This window comes from Micromys minutus (assembly GCF_963924665.1).
Source record: "Micromys minutus genome assembly, chromosome: 24".
Classification (NCBI taxonomy): domain Eukaryota; kingdom Metazoa; phylum Chordata; class Mammalia; order Rodentia; family Muridae; genus Micromys; species Micromys minutus.
Genome location: NC_137959.1, coordinates 22,730,640 through 22,753,648, shown reverse-complemented (window position 1 = coordinate 22,753,648; position 23,009 = coordinate 22,730,640). Strand labels below are relative to the sequence as shown.

General features: G+C 35.1%; 1 protein-coding gene across 4 annotated transcripts in view; it reads left to right on the top strand.

Annotated features, from left to right (window-relative positions):
- CDH8 (cadherin 8) overlaps positions 1–7,863 on the top strand; it is a gene marked incomplete at both ends in the record, with an annotated part of 367,179 nt that extends 359,316 nt beyond the window's left edge. Inside the window, 2 exons of one of the 4 annotated variants that reach the window (XM_080937196.1) lie at positions 1,504–1,739; positions 7,753–7,863. In XM_080937196.1, coding sequence (XP_080793322.1) covers positions 1,504–1,739; positions 7,753–7,863 — 347 coding nt within the window. Of the gene's footprint in view, positions 1–1,503; positions 1,998–2,646; positions 2,709–7,745 lie in introns of those variants that run through there. The other 3 variants (XM_080937198.1, XM_080937197.1, XM_080937195.1) reach the window with 3 other exon arrangements.
- Positions 7,864–23,009: the final 15,146 nt, after the last annotated feature.

The following is a 23,009-nucleotide window of genomic DNA, read 5'->3' as shown; positions in this document are numbered from 1 at the left end:
ACTACCCTTGTCCACATAGTAAGTGGTACACAAATGCACACAAGCAGTGATTCTACTTTCAAAAAATATCAAAGAAAAACTATATCTTAGTCTTCCCTTTCTCTTGAAAATGAAAACACCTTAATAATTATTTCAGTTCATGATTCATTTGAATGGTAGAGTTTGTGAATAACAGTTCTCTCTCTTGCTCTAAGTCACAGCAGTCTTGCCAAACAGAAATGTGCCAGCTGCCATTGAATATGAGATTTTAACTGTGTAACAGTTTATATAATGTGCAAAGGTAATCTATCACTTAAGTTGAGATTATCTAATTATATCGGTCTGTGGCCATAACTTAGTGACTGAGTACTTAAAAGCCTCTGGAATTGCCTGGGTTTAATTGCTCCTAGCAGCAGTGGTACCATCACCGGAAGAATTAATTCTTCAAGTACCATACTCTCTCACTGGAAGCAATAAAGATAGAAACCAAGGAAACTGAAAAGTTGGCACAATGTAGTTAATGTGTTAAACATGCTGCAGACGGTATTTTCTCTTTTGGAGGACTCACCATAGAGCTGATTCCCATCTACGTGCATTTTACAGCATAACAGCAAATGTTTATGACATGATTTTGAGTAATCTGTACAACAAAATTAGTTTTTATAATTCCGATAACTCTTCAGACTAATTGGGTGTCAGCATAACTGAACACTTTATTCTCAACGTGTAGGTAGCAACCCCTTTGGGATTTAAACTTCATTGGAAACTCCTAAAACCATTGCAAAACATACATACACACACACACACACATACACACAAATATACTATGATTCATAATAATAATAAAATTATAGTCATGTAGTACTTATGAAAATGTTTCATGGTTTGAATGTCACCATAACATAAGGAACTGTATTTATATGAGGGGTTGGCAATCCTAGAATCGAACATACTCCAAATTTTTAGCTAAAAGTCAATTACCAGGGAGGGGCGAGGCATTGGGCTGCAAAGGCAGCAGCAGCAACCCCAAACAAGCACAGGCAAGAAAGCTAAAAAGGGTACTTCTGCAGGAATGTGTTTTTAAGAGGACCAGAAAGAGTCTATACCCACTCAGGTGAGGATGCAAATCCTGATTGAATATGCTGGATAAATAATGATAGTTTTAAAATATTTGGACCTCAGGAATGAGTCAGAGGCCAAATAGTGGAATAGAACTTGCGGGATAGCATACTGAATGTGAAGGTTTTTATCAAGGGAGATAGAAAGTTTTAAAAGGCAAAATCTGTATACAGTGTTTGCCATATTCAGACCTCTATTTGCCATGCACAGACCTGTAAGAGCCCCTATGGTATTATAGAATTGCAGCAGTGAAAAGGTTGAGAACCACTACTCTAAAGCACCGTACTCATGGTTCAAGGTTACAGAAGTCATAAATAAATTCTTTTAAACCTTCTCTCCTATGTCATCTTTGATCATGGCAGGCCATACTTGTTGATTGATCATGATCTGCTCTTTTTTTTGCAGTCATTGTGGTTCTGTTTGTTACCCTGAGGCGGCATAAAAATGAACCACTGATTATCAAAGATGACGAAGACGTGCGAGAAAACATCATTCGCTACGACGACGAAGGAGGCGGGGAGGAGGACACAGAGGCTTTTGACATTGCAACTTTGCAAAACCCAGATGGAATTAATGGATTTTTACCCCGTAAGGATATTAAACCAGATTTGCAGTTTATGCCAAGGCAAGGGCTTGCTCCAGTTCCAAATGGTGTTGATGTCGATGAATTTATAAATGTAAGGCTGCATGAGGCAGATAATGACCCCACGGCCCCACCATATGACTCCATTCAGATTTATGGCTATGAAGGCCGAGGGTCTGTGGCTGGCTCTCTCAGCTCTTTGGAGTCCACCACATCAGACTCAGACCAGAATTTTGACTACCTCAGTGACTGGGGTCCCCGCTTTAAGAGACTGGGCGAACTCTACTCTGTTGGTGAAAGTGACAAAGAAACTTGACAGTGGATTATAGAAATAATCAATGGAACTGAGCATTCTGTAATATTCTAGGGTCACTCCCCTTAGATGCAACAAATGTGGCTATTTGTTTTAGAGGCAAGTTTAGCACCAATCATCTATAAACTCAACCACATTTTAATGTTGAACCAAAAAAAACTAATAAAAAATAAAAAAGTATATGTTAGGAGGTGATAAATTTTGTGGAGTGTCAATTAAGTATGTGGAGTGTCTAGCAGTGTTTGGATATTTGATATTTACCTGACGGACAGTCAGAGATTGGGATCCTAGCTAATCCTTAGAGAATTGTTTAAGAGGAGAAAAAAAAAAAAACAAAATTAAAAGGTGCTTTATTAGAAAAAAAATGGACATGCAAGGACTCTGCTGCTGATACGTGTCTTCTGTAAGGATTCTTATGAGTGCAAAAGGTTTTTATTTCCTTCACCAATAAGGATCCCGTCACAAATGATAAAGCAATACTTTGGTCTGCTGTACGTTATGACTTTATGGAGTTTGGGGAGGCCTCCTAGATTATACAGTACGGTGACCATACGTTGTACATAATTGTTGGTCCCACTCAAAAGAAACTGAATAGCATCTTTAAATATTGTGTCAAGCCTTAAAATATTCACATGTTCGTAATCCATTCCAGGGTGGGGATTGCCAACTCAAAGGTGGGAGGAGAGAAATGCCATTCAAACAGGCTGTGTCTAGAAGCAGGATTCTTCGTTCCCTCCACTTCATCTTCTTCCACAAGGACACAGAGATAAACTGTATTCCACAGTGGACCACATCAGAGTCAGATGGTTTTATTGCTAGCGTGTGAATTTATTTGTTTAATCCTCAAAATAAATATTTTATTGATGTCCAATAATGCTTTTATTTATTAAGGTTGGTAATCTATAGATTAAGGGATTATACGGGAAAAACAAAATTATATCCATTAATAATCCTTTAGATTGTTTTCTATTAATATCTATTCAATGAATGTTTAATACATGTACATTTTGATGAGATAAGTATGGCAGGCAATATTATCAAGGGGAGAGATAATAGTCTCTTTAGAGTAGAAAGTGTAATTGTGACTGGTGATTATAAGAACAGCATTTCCCAGAGAAACTTTTGGACTATTTTCTATTTTCTTCATAATCCTAGTATTTGGTGTTTTTACTACAAGCACAAACATCTGGACGTATATTGATTCCTGTGAATATTTAAACTCTAGACTTTTAGATATTTACATAATGCCCCACCCAATATACATGTTTCAAGTTTCCCTCTCCCAAATAATTTAGAGCAGAAACTGATTTGTACATAATTTTCCTGCTTATGTTTTTTACACTTCTGTCCCTGATCATGGTGATGCGCAGAATGTCTTAGACTACAAAAGCAGAACAGCACTAGAAGATGTGACCATATTCAATTTGTAATGCAAACCTGCCATGTAGGAGTAGAAAATGTATGATAAAACTCAAGTATTACATGCAGAACATTTTACTTTTCTACTTTGCTTTAATGCAATATTGTTTATTTACTCCATGTGTTGTATTCAGAGAAACTCCTGTATTGTTTCCTACTTTGTGAAATATATTTTTATAAATACCTTTGTTGTCATCATTTTTTTCAGCTGCATGAGGATTTCTGAGCAGAACAATTGAATCTAGAATTCTAAACTGTGCAATCAGATCACACTGTGGGTCATTTTTAGTTTCCAGCATCTTTATTATATAAAAGCCAGAGAACAGAAATGAATTGCTATTTATCCCATACAAAAAGAAAAAGAACAAACCAAAACAAAAACAAGCTAACAAACAAAAACACCCAAACCATCAAAGATATAAGTGTAAATGACAGTAAAAGACAGTCCAGTGTGGTTCGGAGGTCTGTAAATGCAGAGGCTGGGGTGGAGGTAGTAATAAAGGGATAATAAAAGATCAAGAAGGCAATTTTTCACAGGAAAAGTCTACAGGTGACATTAGAGTCCAATATGTGGCAACATAAGGGGATTGAAGCTTTGGAGAAAGAACCTAAACTTCGCTTGCAGACATGAAACCCATTATTTTTCAGATCCGATCCTTAGAAGAGCCATTAGACAAAGACCCATGGACTCTGGTCACCAGTAACTTCCATACCTACCTTGGGGCTATCCAAGGAAAGCATGGATTTGACTGGGGGATGGAAGGCAACAGTTTCTGGGAGCTGTTTTCACCTTATCAGAATGAAAGTGACTAAATATGCAACCAAATTTAGTATCTATTCAGTGGCTTACAAAGTCCTTCTTGTTCACTATGGCCTGATCATAATCCTTCATTCATTCCTCTCTCAGTTGCTAATGAACACTTTTGATGAAGTCAAAGTGAGAGTTCATAGAGTCTTTTATATACATCAGACAAACAAACATCATAAAAACTGTTACTAAAATTTACAGTAATAATGAAAAATAAAATTCTAAACCTTTTGCACTTTATAAACCAAAGGAATTAATTTTAATTTTCTGTTTTCACTTTAAACTCACTTACTTTGAGAGAAAGTGGGATATGAGACATTTGTAACAGATATACCATACTCTTATTTTTGTAGGATTATAAAACCAACATCTTGAATGTTGATGATCAATAGAAAAATATTCACATTAGTGATCATGGGAAAGAAGCAATGGATTTAGAACCACTTTTAATCTACATTTAAATTTTACTTTATCCAGAAAGACATCGTGGATACATGAGCTCTTTAATGTTTCTTTCTACCACTCTCCAAATATTTTGTATATTGAAGCCAATCTGAAGTTTCTATACACTGGATAAAGTAACACTATGTATGATCACTTTGGGATTAATATGGTTTTTTTTCTGTGTGAAATACATTTTTAGGCTACCATGAATTTAAATTATACTCAAGAAGGCCCGTTCACATACCATTAGACAATCAAATTTTACAACAAACTTACTTGAAATCTCACATTTAGAATAGGACAATGAATATATATATATATATTATTTTTGAGATTTAATTACTCCTCCATTAAAACTCTTGAGGCAAAGCATTTGTCAAGATTTTGTGTTTATGCAATTATTTTGTTCTTGCAATAATGACACGTCAGATGAATCTTTACACCACACACACACACACACACACACACACACACACACACACACAAAGTGGTTACTTATTAAATATAATATTGCCACATACTACAGTCATTACTGTATCTTTGGTCTGTGTGTGTCCCAAAGACAAGTCTCTTTTAATGTTTTCCCAAGAATTATTGCCAAATGATAGGGGAAACAAAGGCTGTTTCCTTCTGCTTCCTTTACTGTAAGGCTCTTTTCTGAGGAATTGAGGCATCCATGCACACCTGGAGGACCCTTGGGTTCAATTCAAACTCTACTTTTTATATTATTTGATCAACCAGTTTTTAATATCCACACAGATAGATCATCAAATATTAGTAAGCCATTTTAATAAAATTCTCACGAGTACAGCCAATATACATATAAAATGGTTTATATTAAGATTATGTTCGTGTGGTGCCTGTGCCACACCAAGTTGTGCTGTCTATAACACAAATTTTACAGCAAGATGTTTTTTTTTAACAATAAATAGCAAAATATAAATGGGTAAGTGTGTATGTACATATATAACCTGAAAGGTAAACGGAATGCATCAGTATACCCAGTGAGACAGGAATCCTCAGAAGGGACAAATGTGTCTTTGAGAGTTTGCTTAATCATATGCTTAAAGTAAGACAAGTCTCTGCATGAGACATAGAAATCTCCCAGGAGCAGCCGGCTCCACACTGAGAATCCACAGAGGGCTGAGCTATCTGTATTTTGGAGAAGGAAAGCGGGTGCTGAGAGCTAAGTAGCCAATTACTTTTTATAGCCACATAAGGACTGGAGGCAAGTAGTCCTTTGCAACATGTTGTATTATGCGATCGTTGGCTTTGCAGGGAATCTCACGAATGTATAACCTTCTGATTGCCTTTTTGATTGAAAGTTCCATCTGAGATCAAGGCAGTGCAACCAGTAATAAGATTTCAAAAAATCCCATCACTAGCACTGTTGGAAAGGTTGAGCGTGCCTGAAATCCCATCACTGTCAGTCAAAGAGATAAGGTAACAGTGGGCATCACTATAAAAGCTGCATGAATGCACAATTTAAACATGAACATCAACACAAATGAGAATGCACATAGGTGCATATGAATGCACATATGCCCATGTAGTCACATATACACAAGAACACATACACACACACATGCACACACCCGTACACTTAAGTTACTTGGGATAATTTATACTAAAAAATTCTCGTTTCAATAATAAATTTTTAAATCACACTCTGACATTCTACAATATACTTGAAATGATGGTTATTTGTTTTTCTAACTGTAACCTTGAAGTTGAAAGCAATCTGTTTAGTGGTAAAGGTTTGTAAATGTGACTTTTTGTTTATAAACATAATAAGAGCTTATAGAGCCCTGGATTAGAATTAAATGCATCTCACCAAGAAGCTGGGTTTAGATGCTTTTGTATCATTGTATTTTTGTGGAGATAATAATTGTAGAATATATTTTGTAGCAAATAATTTTTTCTATGTTTACATTTCTTTGATCCAATAGTTTCTTTGCTAAACAAACTCTTTCTCTTTGTTGCTCAGATAACCAAAAAGTGAATAAAATGTTTACTATCATTGTTGTTCTTGTTTATAATAATTATAATGTCTTCATTGTTTATCATTAAAGGAGATATTTATTTTAATCCTTTTTTGTGTAGTTGGCACACAGTTATTGATCAGAGTATATCCTTAATATTTATAGTATCCCAGTACCACTTTCTTGGATGTACTTCCAAAATTCTATAACATGTAATTAGAATTTTTATTGTTTCTATAAGAAATCTGTTTAGATTTTAAAAAAGTACATTTTCTGAACCTCTACCAAAGTTGAAATTCAGCTACATAGGATTTGTAAAAAATGTGATTTCTCGAATGCTTTTCACTCTGTGCAACGTGAGGCTAATTGAGCATATTTAAGCTAATCAATTGAACATTCATTGTCTGTCTTTAAACAGTATTCAAACCTGGGTTTACCTGAGGCTATCTGAGCAGAAATCCTAACTTCTCTTAAATAGATATAGCTCTAAGTATATTCTGATGTTTCAAATGGTATGATTGAGAGAGTATGTTGCCTACTACTCTACAAAAAGGAAGCAACTCAAAATGGCAAAGCAAGAAGACTTCATGAGAACTTTGCTTTTAAATGGTGGAAATGAAGCAATGACTACTTCTACTACTAAGTAGCCACAGATTTTTTTCTATCATATCAGAGTATAAATTGTTTTTCAGAAGCACCTAAAAGTATCAATAATGTATTGGAACACTCAAGAATTCAAAGAACACTCTGAAGTTGCATAAATAATGCCATGCACTGTGAGCCACATTAAACAACAAGATTTTCAGGAATGTATTAGGGGGTTGCCACCATTAATTTAGAGATCTGATGAGAAAGATGAAAATGAACTCTAGTCTTCTAGGTCACTTCTGGCACTAGGAAATTCCCAGTGCTTTGTATGTATATTTCTTGTACTGATAACAGCTCAGCAGAAAAGTACTTCCTGGTGGCATGGGTGCCTATGGGATAATCCTTCCAACCATAGTTAAACAGACTCAATCTGACTCACATCTTGAATACTGGTATAACTTCCACTGAGCTATACAAATATATAATAGCGTTTTCTATCATTATTCACAGATTACAGAAGAGGATTCTTAAGAGGAATACCAGAGAATGCTGCCTGAAGAGAAAGACTGTGGACAACAGTGACTTCAAAGAAAAAAATAAAAACAGCCTGGATTTGAAAAGGAAATGAGAGGTCACCAAAGCTACATGTTATTTCTTTCAGATCTTCTCTGTATATTTAACAGTCTCTGGGTCCATGTGGTTATGAGCAATATTTTAATAGTTACTGTCTGATATTGAACACAGCAATTATGAACAGTTGGCTTAGATAACTCCCTATTTTTTGTTTTTGAATATGACTCTTGGGCTCTGGGTATGTTTTTATTTATTTATTTATTTTTATTTATTTATCTATTTATTTATTTATAGATTTTCTTTAGTTCAACATTGAACGTTTGAGAGCTATGGGTTATTTGTCAGGTTTGACAGTTTCATGTGTAACTGGATGATCAAAGTTTATTGTCAGCACTATCAATAATGATTGTTAAAATAAACTTTTAAAATTCTTAAAGAGATGTCTTTTCTAGATACAGTGTCTATGACAAGGGAATCATACAGGCTAAAATTATTTCCATTGCTAATCAAAGGAAGGCCACATGATTATATAAATCAATACAGAAGATGAATCATGATGAAGCATTTGATTTGTGTTGACTGCTGGGAGGATCGAAAAACACAGACAAAGAATACCACAACCTGGCCATTCATGCATAGTATGTTGCCATAGGCTGTGCTAAGACTGTCTTCACAATCCCCAAACCAGCTCTGTGGACAAACTGACCTCAAACTCACAGAGTTCGGATTGATTCTGTCTCTGAAGTGCTGGGATTAAAGGTGTGGATGAACTTACCAAGCTATTGACTCTTAAAATGTGCGTGTCACAGAGGCTTGGTTATGACAATTTGAAAATTAACATTGAGTCAGTAACTGTCTTCAGGGACTTCCGAATATTCAAAATCCCATGTGACAACTTTTTCAGGCCCTCATTTAGAGAATAGTACAACTAAAATATCCCAGTGTTCTAGATGATGACAATAAGTTCCCGCCTCATGACATAGCATTGTGGGAGAAGAAAAAATATAAAATAAAATCACTAAAATTAATGTAGTATAAAAAGTAAAAGGAGTAAGAATATATACATTTGGAGTAGATTTCACTAGGGAAATTCTGAGTTGCCATGTTTTATAGAGGCAAATCACAGAAAGAGGTAGGGTAGTGGTACTTTATTGGTTATGCTTCAGTAAATAAATGGCAGATACAGAAAATGCAAATGGTCGATATACATCATCATGGATGAGGACAAAGAAGCAGACGATGTGGAGAAATGAGCAGAGAGCATATCAAATATTTGAATTAGCAGCTTTTGTTCCTGTGATGTGAACAATTAGAGTGTCAATGTCATGGTCTTCCCCAGGACTGTGAAAGGTGTTGGTAGTAGCAGGAATAAAAACTAAGGCATTATATCAGGCATACATGTTCTCCTAATCTTGTCTATAAACCTATCCTTGACTTGAGAGTTTAAAACAGTCACTAAGTTTATGGTATGAATATAAGATTGTAAGACACTGAAATGATAGTGTGACATGCAAATAGAATTGCTTTAGCCCAAGGGACAAACTTGAGTTCCACTGTGTTAAGGACATTATAAGAGTAGAATTCTGATAGAATATTGATTGTCATGTTATATACACTGGGTGATCAAAATGAGAATAAGAGTGAGCAGTCTGTTTTCAATTACAGAGGCCAGCCCTAAAAACATGCATACAAGTAACATTAATTACACAGATTAAACAGGTCAAACAAAATGCAGTTGTACACACTCTCTTTATCAATACATGGTTTGTGTGTGTGTGTATGTGTGTGTATGTGTGTGTGTGCGCGTGTGCTCACATGTGTGTGTTCACATGTTTGTGTCTGTGTGCGTGTGATACATTTGTATGTGTGTATACATATACATTCATGCATATACTACATCATTGGCAATCTGGAAAGTTTAGTACAGAAAATTATGAGAAATTCTAATATAAAACACTTTTTAAGAGGATTACCCAAACAGTTTTAACTTCATTTCATTGCAAGCATGTATTCTGTATATATGTATGTAGCAGAAAGCATTATGAGTTGGTTGACTTGCTTATTGCCATAATAATTATGACTAGGTGTGTGTTCCTGTTATGGAAGGGTCCCAACACTCAGTTACACATCTGTCTTTCTGGCCTTTTCTTTACAAACATGGTACTTGGGCATGCTGGCCTTCATACTGTAGCTCAGGAAATCCTTCTGTTTGGGATTACCCTACCTATTTTAGCAGACTTTGGTATATTCTTGTTGTAATATAGTTCACTCCAAGAATATAGTCTTGCATAGTAATTATTTATCAAGTACATGGACACACACACACGCACATACACACAAAACATTTTGTGAGAGCATTACTAGATATATTTTAAATGTCTGATACAGTTTACGACCTAAAACTTTTTTAATTAAATTTTTATTGAATATTTTCTGTATTCACATTTTAAATGTTATCTCCTTTCTCCCCACTCCCATTCCCCCATTCCCCTTTACTTGCTTCCATGAAAGTGCTCCCTCTCCCAGCCACCCTCTCCACCTCAGTGCCTTGGCATTGCCCTACAATGGAAAAAATGTGCATTCACTTGACCAAAAGTCTTTGCTCCCACTGATTCCAGACAAGTCTATTCTCTGCTACATAAGCAGCTGGAGCCATGAGTCTCTCTATGTTTACTCATTGGTTGGTGTTTTAATCCCTGGGAGTTCTAGAGAGATTGGTTGGTTGATAATGTTGTTCTTCCAATGACATTGCAAACCCTGTCAAGTCCTTCAGCCCTTTCTTTAGATCTTTCATTGGCGTCCCTGTTTTCAGTCTGATGTTTAGCTGCAAGCATCCTCATCTGTATCAGTATGACTCTGGCAGAGCCTCTGAGAAGGGATTCTCTCAGTCCTTCTTAGGAAGTAGAACAAAATACTTACAGGGGGAAATACATGGACAAATAAAGGAGCAGGGATTGAAAAACGATCATTCAGAGACTGCCTTACCAGGGGATCCACCCCATAAACAGCCACCAAACCCAGCAGTATTTCTGGTTTCAGGAAGTGATTACTGACTTAAAATGTTTTTGAGTTAATTTTTTCATTGTTTTTTATTCTTTAATCTTTTTTACAGTCCAGTCTTTACCCCCTCTGACTGTTACACATTCCATACCTCTTCCCTTCCCCACACATCCCCAACACCGAACACACCCGAACTCTTTATTTCTTGGGCCTTACATATCTTGAGGGTTAGTTGCATCTTCTCTCACTGAGTCAAGACCTAGTAGTCCTCTGCTGTATAGGTGTTGAGTGCCTCATATCAGCCTGTGTTTGATTACAGGTTGGTGGCTCAGTGCATGAGAGATCCCGGGGGTAAAGGTTAGTTGAGACTGCTTGTCTTCTATAGGGTCCCCTACCTCCTCAGTTTCTTCCAGCTATCCTCTAACTCAACTACAAGGATCACCAGCTTCTCTCCATAGGTTGGGTGTAAATATCTGCATTTGATCCTTTCAGCTGCTCCTGGGGCCTTTCAGGGGGCAGGCATGCTAGGTTCTTGTTTGTAAGCACTGCATAGTATCAATAATGGTGTCAGGCTTTGGGGCTTCCCCTGGAGATGGTTACCAATTTGGGCCTGTCACTGGACATCCTTTCCTTCAGGCTCATCTCTGGTTTTGACACTACAGTTGCAATTGCTTCCCACAGGAAAAATTCTGGGTCAGTTGTTTTTCATTTTTTTAAAATTGAACAACTTTATTTTTAAAAACAAAGATAAATGTAGAGATTTTAAGCGTTTTTGCATAAAAGTATATAAATACGTTTTTGTCAGTACTTGATTATTTTAAGGTTTGATAGTATGCATTAAAATCTTACTAGTTACAAGGAGCATGAAGTACATGTAAAACAAGATGTAACCTGGAAATAATCAAAGTTTTCTTGGTGTGTAAAGATTAAGCATAATGGTTTTTCATTTTTCTTTCTTTTTTTTTGGCCTTTGTTTTTCTTGAACTTCATATTGTCTGTGAGTTGTTTCTGGGGTGTTCTGAGCTTTCTGGAGTTAGTATCCAATTATCAGTGATAGCATATTATGTCTGTTCTTTTGTGACTGGGTTATCTCACTCAGGATGATATTCTCTAGAAAGGTCAAAATTTTTGACTGAGAATTGGCAACCCCTTTTTTCCACTTGAGTTTGGAACTAAATATTTTCTCTTCCCACAGTAGGGCATTTTATCTAAGGTCCTTCCCTTTGAGTCCTATAAGTCTCACACTTCCAAGGGTTCTGTTACATTCTAGAGGGAGCCCCCATCTCCTACATCCTGAGGCTCCCTGATTCCATTCTTCCTGCTGGCCCTCAGGGTTTCAGTCTTGTTCCCCCCAATACTTGATCACGGTCTTCTTTTTCCTTCCCTGTCCCCTATTCCACCCGGGTCCCTCCCATACTCTCCCAACCCCTTGATTTCAAAACTGCAAGAAATAGGACAAAAAGCTAAGGAAACAATTTAATTCATTTTATTATTTGATTATATATTTGTTTTTGATTTTTTGAAATTATTGTGTAACTATATCAGTCTCCTATCCTGTACTCTCTTCCAATCATTACACATAACTTGCATTATTTCAAACTTATGGGTTTTTCTAATTTTATTTTAAAAGGATAATATACCCAACTTCTTTTTTTTTTTCATTTTAACTTTAATTTTATTTAATTTTTCTTTTTTTATAAACGACTTTATTTTGCAAAACAAAGATAAATGTAAAGATTTTAAACATTTTTTGCTTAAAATTATACATTTTTGTCAGTACTGTTTTTTCAGACATTAAAATAAATTTTACATAAAACCATGTGAATATGTTTTTTAGTCAGTACTTGATTTTTTTCAAGGGCTTGGAAGTATGCATTGAAAACGTATTAGTTGCAATAAGCGTAAAGTACATGCAAAACAAAACGCAACATGGAAATAGTCAAAGTCTTCTTGTTTTGTGAATATATGTATATTTTTTGTTTTCTTTATTTCTTGGACTTCATACAGTCTGTGAGTTGTTTCTGGGGGAGTGCAAGCCTCTGGGTTTAGCATCCCACTATCAGTGACTGCATATTATGTCTGTTCTTTTGTGACTGGGTTATCTCACTCAGGATGATCTTCTCTAGATGCAGCCATTTTCTTAAGAATTTGGTTAAGTCATTGTTTCTGGTGGCTGAGTAGTATTCCATTGTGTATATGTACCACAATTTTTGTATCCATTCGTCTTCTGAAGGACATCTGGGTTCCTTCCAGCTTCTGGCTATTATAAATAGAGCCGCTATGAACATTGTGGTGCATATATCTTTGTTGTGTATTAAAGTGTCTCTGGGGTATATGCCCAGAAGTGGAATAGCTGGGTCTTCAGGTAGTACTATATCCAATTTTCTGAGGTATCGCCAGACAGATTTCCAGAGTATACCCAACTTCTATATCAAGTAAATAATAGAAAGTTGTAGAATGTATTTCTTCAATCAATTAAAGCAAAAATACCATAAACAACAAAAAATTAAAAAAGATTCAGATTGCACATTCTGCTGATGCACTTGTGACCATAAATGTTTAAAAAATAGATGTGCTCAAAGATCATGTGTTTTCTCACAGCCTCCATAGAACTAAACACAGAGTATGGACAACTTACTCCACTCCAAGTGTTGTGTTTGGCATGTCTATCAAATCCAAGCTTAATCATTATATTCTTCATGGCTGTGTTTATTATCCGGTGGACTTGTTCATAATTCAGGATTCTCTGATGATATGATTTGATTTTCCTTTCCCATTTGATTTTTCCCTTTTACTTCAGGCTTTGAAAACACAATATTTCAGATGAAATCAATGACTTATATCTTTGTAGATATGAAAATGTGATATTTCAGTCCTCAACATTTTATACCTGAGGAACTGAAATGTTTAAGGTGCACTTTCTGCCGACTGGCTTTTCTTTATTGAATAACTGTTTTAAGCCTAGGGAAAGATGAAGGGATTGGAATAATGAAATTCTGAGAAGAAAGTTCAGGTCTCTGTAATATGGAGCACAGAGTAACTGAAGACACAATAACTTCAATTTTATGTATAACAGGTTTAGGAAATTCAAATGTAACACCAGAAAAAGGCTCAAATTCTCTAATTCCTGACTAGACAATAAGAAAAAACAATTACCAGACACTGTAAAATAACCTAAAGACTTCTTTTCAGTACAAAATGAAGGGCTATGGCAAGGAAATGGGAATTTATTCATTTCAATAAATTATCCAGAAGCTGGGAGTACCAAAGAAATTATAAAAATACACTGTTGAACTTTGACCAGGTAAGGCCCTATGGGGTCGTATTCCCATAGATTTTATCAAATATAAATCAATACATTTTCTTTTAATAACTACACACATTGAGGGAGCAATATTCAAAAAATGAGGTTATTATGTTTAACTCATATACTCACATAATTGGAAAGCTCAAGCTACAACCGATGGCTGAATTGTAGTCAGATAAAAATTGCTAAGAGAGATGAAAAATATAAAAAAATATTCTTAAAGTATTGTCTTTGTAAAATTTGCAGGCTGTCTTCATCATTCCATTGATTTACACAGTTTCATTTATAAACAGTATTGAAATATCATCTGGGATTCATAGATTTCTTAATTGATTTTTTTTTGCAAACATTTAGAAAAACCAGGTATTTTTGGATACTACCCACAAGCAAGTTGAGAAATCATAGCACTTTTGTCTAGATTTTACTATACACACAAGTTAGCTTTATATGGAAACATGATTTCTAAACAATCCATCTCATCTTTTATATTGTACAGACATTTAGTGAAAATCTTCTTTTTGGCTCTAAAACTTAATTTAAAATCATTTGGTAATGGTTTAGTTCTCTTACATTTATGACATGGGTAAAAAACTGACTATGACCTCAGGCTTGTCTGCATGTCTCTATTTCTATTATTGGGAAGACAGGCTTTTCTCAACACACCTGGCAAGAGGAAAGAAGTATGTGCATCCGTCACTGATACTAGGAAATAACAGCCTATTTAATGCTCATTCATCGGAGAAAATTTCAGCAGAGAGACCTGGGAAATGATTCTCTTCCTTATCACCTGGTACTGAAAACCTTCATATACCTGCCTACCATAAAAAGTTCAAAAAGAAAAATCTCAGTCTTTCAAAATACACCTGGTACATATTTACTCAGTCAGTGTGGATTGGGTACTCCCATCTGTTAGAGATTGTATTGAGTTCTCAGTATACACACTGAAATGAAAATGGTATAGCCATCACCTTCCAGGATTTAACAGAGATGTGGATGCCAGCAGTTGTCTAAATAAGCATTCATAAATCGCCTCAAATTTGTTATTGTGGGACATGTCTTGAGAGTGTCAGAGTCAAATGGAATATGAAGTGTTTTCACAAGGGTTTCCGACAAGGAGGGTTCATGCAAAGTTTACATATTAACCTGGCTATGACACACCATATGTCATAGCATAGATCTGCTCCATCTTAGTTCACACACTTAGAAGGTATCTTCTAAATGCCATCACATGCAGGAGAACTTATTTCCTAAACCACACAGAGACAATATAATAAGCAGAGAGCTCAGAAGAAGTATTTTGAAAATCTGAGAAAGGAAATACTAAGGACACCTAATTAACTTAGCTGAGAAATTCCCAAGAATAAAAATACCACTTAAACTAACATTTACAGGACAAGTAAAAGTTAACCAGGTTAGTACAGAGAGCAGAATTAGGGCTGTAACATTGTAGGAAGCTCCAATCAAGAATATAACTAATTTGACAGCCAAATGGAAGAAGGCTGTGGACGAGCTTAGATTTGGAAAAGAAAAATTTAATATGAAATGAAGAAATAGCTAATGAAAAAATATATTAGATCTCTGAGGTTAATACTTACTTTAATTATTGATTAATTGGGAAGTATTCTCAGTTTTCTTTCAATGTTGGTATTTATGAGATGAATAGAAAGACAAGTTTAGAATCGGGAAAACAGCAAAGTTTTACTTTGGAGGTATTATTTTAGGTATCAGAAGCGTGATAGTGAACAAGTTGAGACACCTAGTGTGTAAGAGGTTAAAGGATATTAAATAAGGGGTTTGTTCTAATAAAGGGTTCAGATAAGAGAGACTACATGAGAAGAGGAAGAGAGAAGAGGAGTGAGATGTAGAGGGAGAGGGAGAGAAAAGGAGGAAATAATCAAAGAATCATATAAATAATTTCATGAAAAGGTATGGAAACAGAGGCTTATACAGAGAGAAATAGGTTGCCAAGGTTACCTATATGGTGAAATGAGTAGAGACATTTAATGGGATAGATAAACAGATATATGTGTATTAAATTGATACATATACAAAATAGACATGTTGAAAATACCTACTAAATGTATCCTCTGTAAGTGACCCTTTAGGATTGAGATTAATTTGCAGGCAAAAATCTGGAGATATTGGTCTTGAGGGTGTTACCTGGAAAAGCTGGCCTTTTTAGGGATTAAATTAGAGAGTAGGGCTAGGCTTGGGTTTTGTTGGTGGGCAACTTGGAGACTCATTCTAGGTATGAGCCTGCTAGTTTATCTGAGTTAAAGTTTGGGTCAGGTACTCTAAAATGTAATCTAAAGTTAAAAGATTTTTTTCATCTTAAACCAATTTAATGAAAGGGTGGAACCTTAAGAAATTGAGATAGAAATAACTATTGGTAAATACTTTCAGTTGAGAACAATTTGGACAGTTTTATGTCTGTTTGTGTGATAGATAGATACGTTGAATTGTATCTAATCAGTAAATTTGAGAGAACCTCCATGATTGAGAAAAACAGTGATAATCAATAGTACAATCAAATTTTTGGTGAAATGTGAGGCATGGAGACAGGATGTAGCCGAGATAATGTATAAGAGAATGATTTTATGGTTGACATGGAGCCCTCATTTTATTTTTAACTACCAGAAATGGCAAATGGTCTATGTGTCTATTTTATTAAAATTGAAAATAAGAATACTGCAAAAACCTTCAATATCTTATCCACAGTGCTGAAGGTTATGAAAACTCCAGTTCCCATCACACTTTGGGCTTCATCTTGGTTTTTGGCTCAGGTGAAGTGGGCAGGTGTAGAGACAGAAACGATAGCACAACCTTTCAAAGTCAAGCATGATTGTGAGGAAAAATAAGGAAGAGAATTCAGATAATGTAGTCAGGGAGGATTTCTCTGAGGTTTGGTGTGTGTGCAGTGCTCTGAAAGAGAGTGATCTCTCACAGATATGGCTGGCTAAAGAGGTGCAGGGATCCTCCTGTCTCTGTCTACAGAGTTTAGTGATTACAGATGTATTGTTGTAACAGTTTTTTGATATTGGTGCTAGAGATCAGAACTCAAATCATTAAATTTTCACAGCAAGCACTTTTCCAATAGAGATATTTTTGTATTCCTTTTATCAGCTTGTCTAAAAAGGAACTATTTGCAGCCTATCCTTAGGCCACTGATGCAGAATTATCTCATTTTAATCATCTTCTGATTTATGCCCTTATCCCTTTAGGATAAATTGCTACATGATATATTTTTATTCCCAGCATCAATGATGAGAAACATATTTTATAAAAGTCAACTGCATTTTGTATAAAACTGAGTATCAAATACATTAAAGGTGTAATATGCATCTCTAACAGTTGGCAAAATGTCATAACCTGATGGCTCAGTGACTACACAGTTCCTAGTTACTTTATATTTTATTAATATAATGATAGAGTTTAGTTATCCATAGCATATAATTACATGCATTAATAGTAGCTCTGTGATGTTATGTTAATTATAACGAATATTGATGGATAGTATATGAGTTTTCTGCTGCAAGGAAAATATTTGATGCTAATTACTTATGTATAGCCAGAAATGAATTATGTAAAGATTTATACTCATGTATATCTAGAAATGAATTAAACACAATCTTAGTTTGGTGATTCTTTTAGGAAATTATAACATTTAAATTTCCCCAAACCCTGAGTTAAAAAATTTAGAGTGATAGATTTGACTCTGGAACTCAAAATCAAACTTTACCATAAGATATAATAAATGAAATCGATATAAAGCAGAAAGGTTGGCAAACCAGTGTTGTAGTTCAGCATCTAACATTTCTACCATGTGCATTTTGCATGATTGGTTCACCCTTACCTCTTGAGCTAGGGCTCAAGACAACCACGTCCTTGAGCTGCACTGAAGTAAAAGCTAACGTTGTAGATTCTTAGCACACTGCTTTGGATGTTGTAAATATTGAATAAATGAAAGGGGCTTAAATGGAAAACTGAGATGCACTATCTATAAATAAAACACTGACAAACACCTTTCCAATTGAATATATAAGAGAAAGTAAATTTTGGCTCTACGCTATATCATCAGATATCTGCAAATTAATATGAGCCACTAGTGCACCAGAGGCCAAGAGATCAAACAAAATTTCTGACTTATAAATAAGAGAGGAATTGAGATTTTGAATGGTAGACGACCAAAATTAAAAACAACAACAACAACCACACACACACACACACACACACACACACACACACACACACACAAAACCCATGCATTTCTTTCTGGCAAACATATTACCCTTAAGACAAAATTAATAAGTATCTCCTTCAATTGCAGCTTACAAGAGACTAAGATGCTTCTAGATGCCTAGGGCTGATTAAAGGGAAATTAATATAAAATGAAAATTATCATTGACTTAGGATTGGAAAATATCTTCCAGAAAGACTTGCTGTACTAAAATGTTCCATTCCTAACTGTCTACCTTTCTCTCCCCTGTTTTCATCCTCCTTGTTTGACACACAATCTGAAATAAAACAGAAACATGTCTGCTTCAATGTGGACTTACTTTTCTCAAAGTTTTGCAAATTACTTCTAATCATGGTGAACACAGAAAGAAAGGGATATCTATATCTCTATATATATCAGCCACTATTTCTGTATCTGTAAACTCCCACTTATTAAATTATCCTGTTTATATGCCTTTATGGTATTTAAAGTAAGAGCCAATTTTACCATTTTTAACCTTATAAATTGACACCTTAGACACTATTAAGCAACATTCCTTCTCCTTCATAATTAATACAAAGTGTTCCTATTCTCTCAGACCACAAAGAGAAGTCAAACCTCCTGAGCTCTGTAATTCTGTAGAAAGCTCTTATTTTCTTCTACAGAACCTCATGTTAAAAGAACATCTGCATTTTAAAAAAGAGAAAATACATTGACATTTCTTGAATCTTGAGAAGCCACAGAAGCATCCTGTAGTGAGATTTCCTTCTTGTAATTCAAACTGCATGGTCCTTTAGTGTCCATGCAGATGGATGTCAAGCAGACCTACGAACAGAAGTACAAGCAAAAGATTTCTAGTAGAGACAGAATAGGAGTCCTGTGTCCTCCTGCAGTTTTGAAATGACCTCTGCTTGAAGCCTTTGCCTTCATTAGCAAAAAAAAAAAAAAAAAAAAAAAAAAAATCTTTGCTTCAAATTTGGAGATATAGACTCAAGGGAAGCCAGCTAATGTTCTCTAAATTGGGTTGAAGATTAGACCTCCATCTTAATATTCCCCATACACTTATAGTCTTAAAGAAACCTAATGTCTTCTGAAGGGAGCCTAATTTAGGTTCCTTTTCAGGTGGTGTCTTGACAGTTTAAGTATGGATTCCTTACCCTTCCTATCCTTCTCTTAGTAGATTTCAACTTTATATTCGCCTCATGCATTGGTGAGGGGTTGTCTGTGACATTTCACTTAGGTTTTATCTGGCAGCACATCTATTAGATATACAATCCAATTAGAAAGATGAGACCCATTCTAAGGAAAAGTACTCTGAACTCATTAGAAAAAACCTAGGCAGTCATCTGCAACTCAACTTCAAATAATTATCTCTTTTAGAAACAAGACAGTCGGACTATCTGGTTCTTTGAGATGAAATGACAAGAAGAGGTCAAAGCACAGTTCAATAGTCAAGATCCAAGGGTAAAGGGCTCAGCAGGTAAAGGAGCTTTTTGCACAACCTTTAGGATCTGAATTCAATTCCTGAAACCCACAGTTGAAGGAAGGAATCCACTTCCCAAAGCTGACCTTTGATCTCTACACATGGTGTGACATATACACCCACTCACCCACTCACATACACACACACATACACACGCATACACAAACAACTACATATACATGCACATGCACACATGCTCCCACACACACACACACACACACACACACACACACACACACACACACACACTCCAAAAACACGAGCTGCTATGTGGGTACTAAAAAGTGAACCCAGTTTTTTTGGCAAAAGATTCTGTGTTCTAAATCTCCAAGTCATCTCTCCAACCTTCAAATAAATTAAAAAAAAAAGTCAAGATTCAAGTTAATTTTATAATTGAACAACTTTATTTTAAAAAACAAAGATAAATGTACTGATTTTAAGCATTTTTGCATAAAAGTATATCAATACATTTTTGTCAGTACTTGATTTTTTAAAAAGATTTGATAGTGTGCATTAAGATCTTACTAGGTACAATGAGCATAAAGTACATGTAAAACAAGATGTAACCTGGAATTAGTCAAAGTTTTCTTGGTGTGTAAAAATTAAGCAAAATGTTTTTTTATTTTCTTTTTTCTTTTTCTTTTTTATTTTTTTGGTCTTTTTATTTTCTTGAACTTCATTTAGTCTGTGAGTTGTTTCTGGGGTTTTTTCTTTTTTTAGCTTTCTGGGATTAGTATCCAATTATCAGTGACTGCATATTATGTCTGCTCTTTTGTGACTGGGTTATCTCAGTTTGCAGATGACATGATTGTGTACTTAAGTTACTCCAAAAGTTCCACCAGAGAAATCCTATAGCTGATAAACAAGTTCAGCAAAGTGGCTGGATATAAAATTAACTCAAACAAATCAGTAGCCTTCCTCTACTCAAAGGACAAATATGCAGAGAAAGAAATTAGGGGAAAAATTTCCCTTCACAGTAGTCACAAACAATATGAAAAACTTGGTGTGACTAACTAAGCACATGAAGGACCTGTATGACAAGAACTTCAAATCTCTAAAGAAGAAAATCGAGGAAGATCTCAGAAAATGGGAAGATCTCCCATGCTCATGAATTGGAAGGATCAACATTGTAAAAATGGCCATTTTACCAAAAGCAATCTACAGATTCAATGCAATCCCCATCAAAATTCCAACCCAATTCTTTAAGTTAAAATTTAACTGAAAACTTTTGTGTATAGTTGTCCTTAAAATTTATTCACTGGGATATTCTGCATGCATATAATGTTTTTATCAAAGCCACCTTTTAATATTCCCTCCATCTCTTTCCATACCCTTCTATCCCCTTTCTTTCCTCTCAACCTTACCCATGTACGTTTATAAAGCAAGGAACCCAGATAGTTCATTCTGTTTGTATGTCTCCAGATGTAAGGGGTCTACAGGATCCAGAATAACATTAAAGGAAGTTGACTTTTTTTCTGCCCTCAGACAGTCCTCATCCTCCAACAGCTCCTCAGATCTGTGTGTGACTCACATTGCCTTTTATGTCATTACTAGCAACCTGGAGTCCACCTCTGTTCCTATTCTTTAATACCCACAAAGCAATGCCTCCTAGAAATCTTCTGTTACCTCTGCCTCCTACAATCTTTTCCTTCCTACTCCTCTGTGGGTCCAAGCTTTCAAAGTAGAAATTGTGCTATTATCAGCACATTTAAGGCTGAGTACACCAAAGTTTCTTTTTATCTTGTCCTTGATCAGTATTTGCTAGTTGAACTTTTAAGGTGTGTTATTTTTTTTCATATACCTGGGCCTTGTTTCGTTATTTTGGTAAAAGGTAAACTGTAGATTTTCTAATCATTAAAATATCACTGAAAAGATATGTTTTGATAACCTACAATTTTCAGTGTAGTGTTTTAAAGATACTAACTAAGCAAAATGGCAATGATTTTCACACAGGTCTTTACCTAGAACCATCCACTTATCCATTTGTTGACTCAATTATCAGCAATATTGCCAGCATCTTTTTACAAATATCACACTGATAAATGAATGAAAGTGATTGTTATATAGAAACAAAATAATGTTCATCCACAACATACTTTAAGCATCACAAAAGGACTAACGAGGAAGGTGAATGTCCACGATATTTCTTAGGTACATGTCATTGATAATGTCAGTCTTATTAGTTGAGTTATCCTTTTTAAAGTATTTGAATGCACTAATTAGAAACATGTTTTCATAAGCATAAAAGTCAACTTGGGGGTTCACAAGTATGGCTACATAAATGAAGAATTAAAGGCTAAAGATTTACATCAAGACCTGTAGATTTTAAAGTTAATGGAATGCTAAGTATTCTTCTAGGAAATGATTTACTTGAATTTCTTTCATTCATTCAGGCTGCTGAGGGTTCTCTAGGTTCTGTGAGAACACATTGCTCCTTTGTTCCTGACTCTGATTTTTTGTGTGCCTCCTCCATCTCATTCTTACTCATGTTTCCTCCACTTTTCCAAGCCTAGACCTCTTTCATCCTTCTTTTCAAGTATTACATTTACTATTAAGCAAGGAAAGGAAAGTTTTAAAGCTCCTTGCTAATGCTTATTTTAGTAGAATTAGATGAAGAAAATAGTTGCAGGTTATTTTTTTTTTTTTTAAATAACTGTGTGCTAACAAGTTTAGACGTGGATACAATGTATTCTAATTACTCTTTTCTGAACTCTCTTATCTCTCCTATGACTGACAATTCTTTCCTGTCCCAATTTGTCTTTTTTCCCCAGGTTTATGATTTTTGTTTTGGGTTTGCTACTTGCTTTTATTTTCATAAAAAGAATAAGAAAATTAAAACTTTTGTTTATGTTTTATTTTCTTTTACTTCTTGTAATTATCTTTCAAGTGGTATCAACTACAATAAACAGAAGATGTAGCTCAGCATTTAAAACTGCTGGATACTTTTGGAGAGGAATTGAATTCAAATATCTGTAACCATGTGTCAGCTCTTAACCATCAGGTAGTGCTATTCTAGACTAAATGAAGCTGCCTCTCTGACTTCCCCAGGATTAAGCATGCATTTGCTTCAAGCACAACACCCATGCATATAAAAGTTTTAAAAATTGAAATTAACATAATCTTAGGAGTTATTTTTATATTCAGAATAAAGTGTTTGCTCATCTTCATGGTTTAAAATATTAGGAGGATAGTATT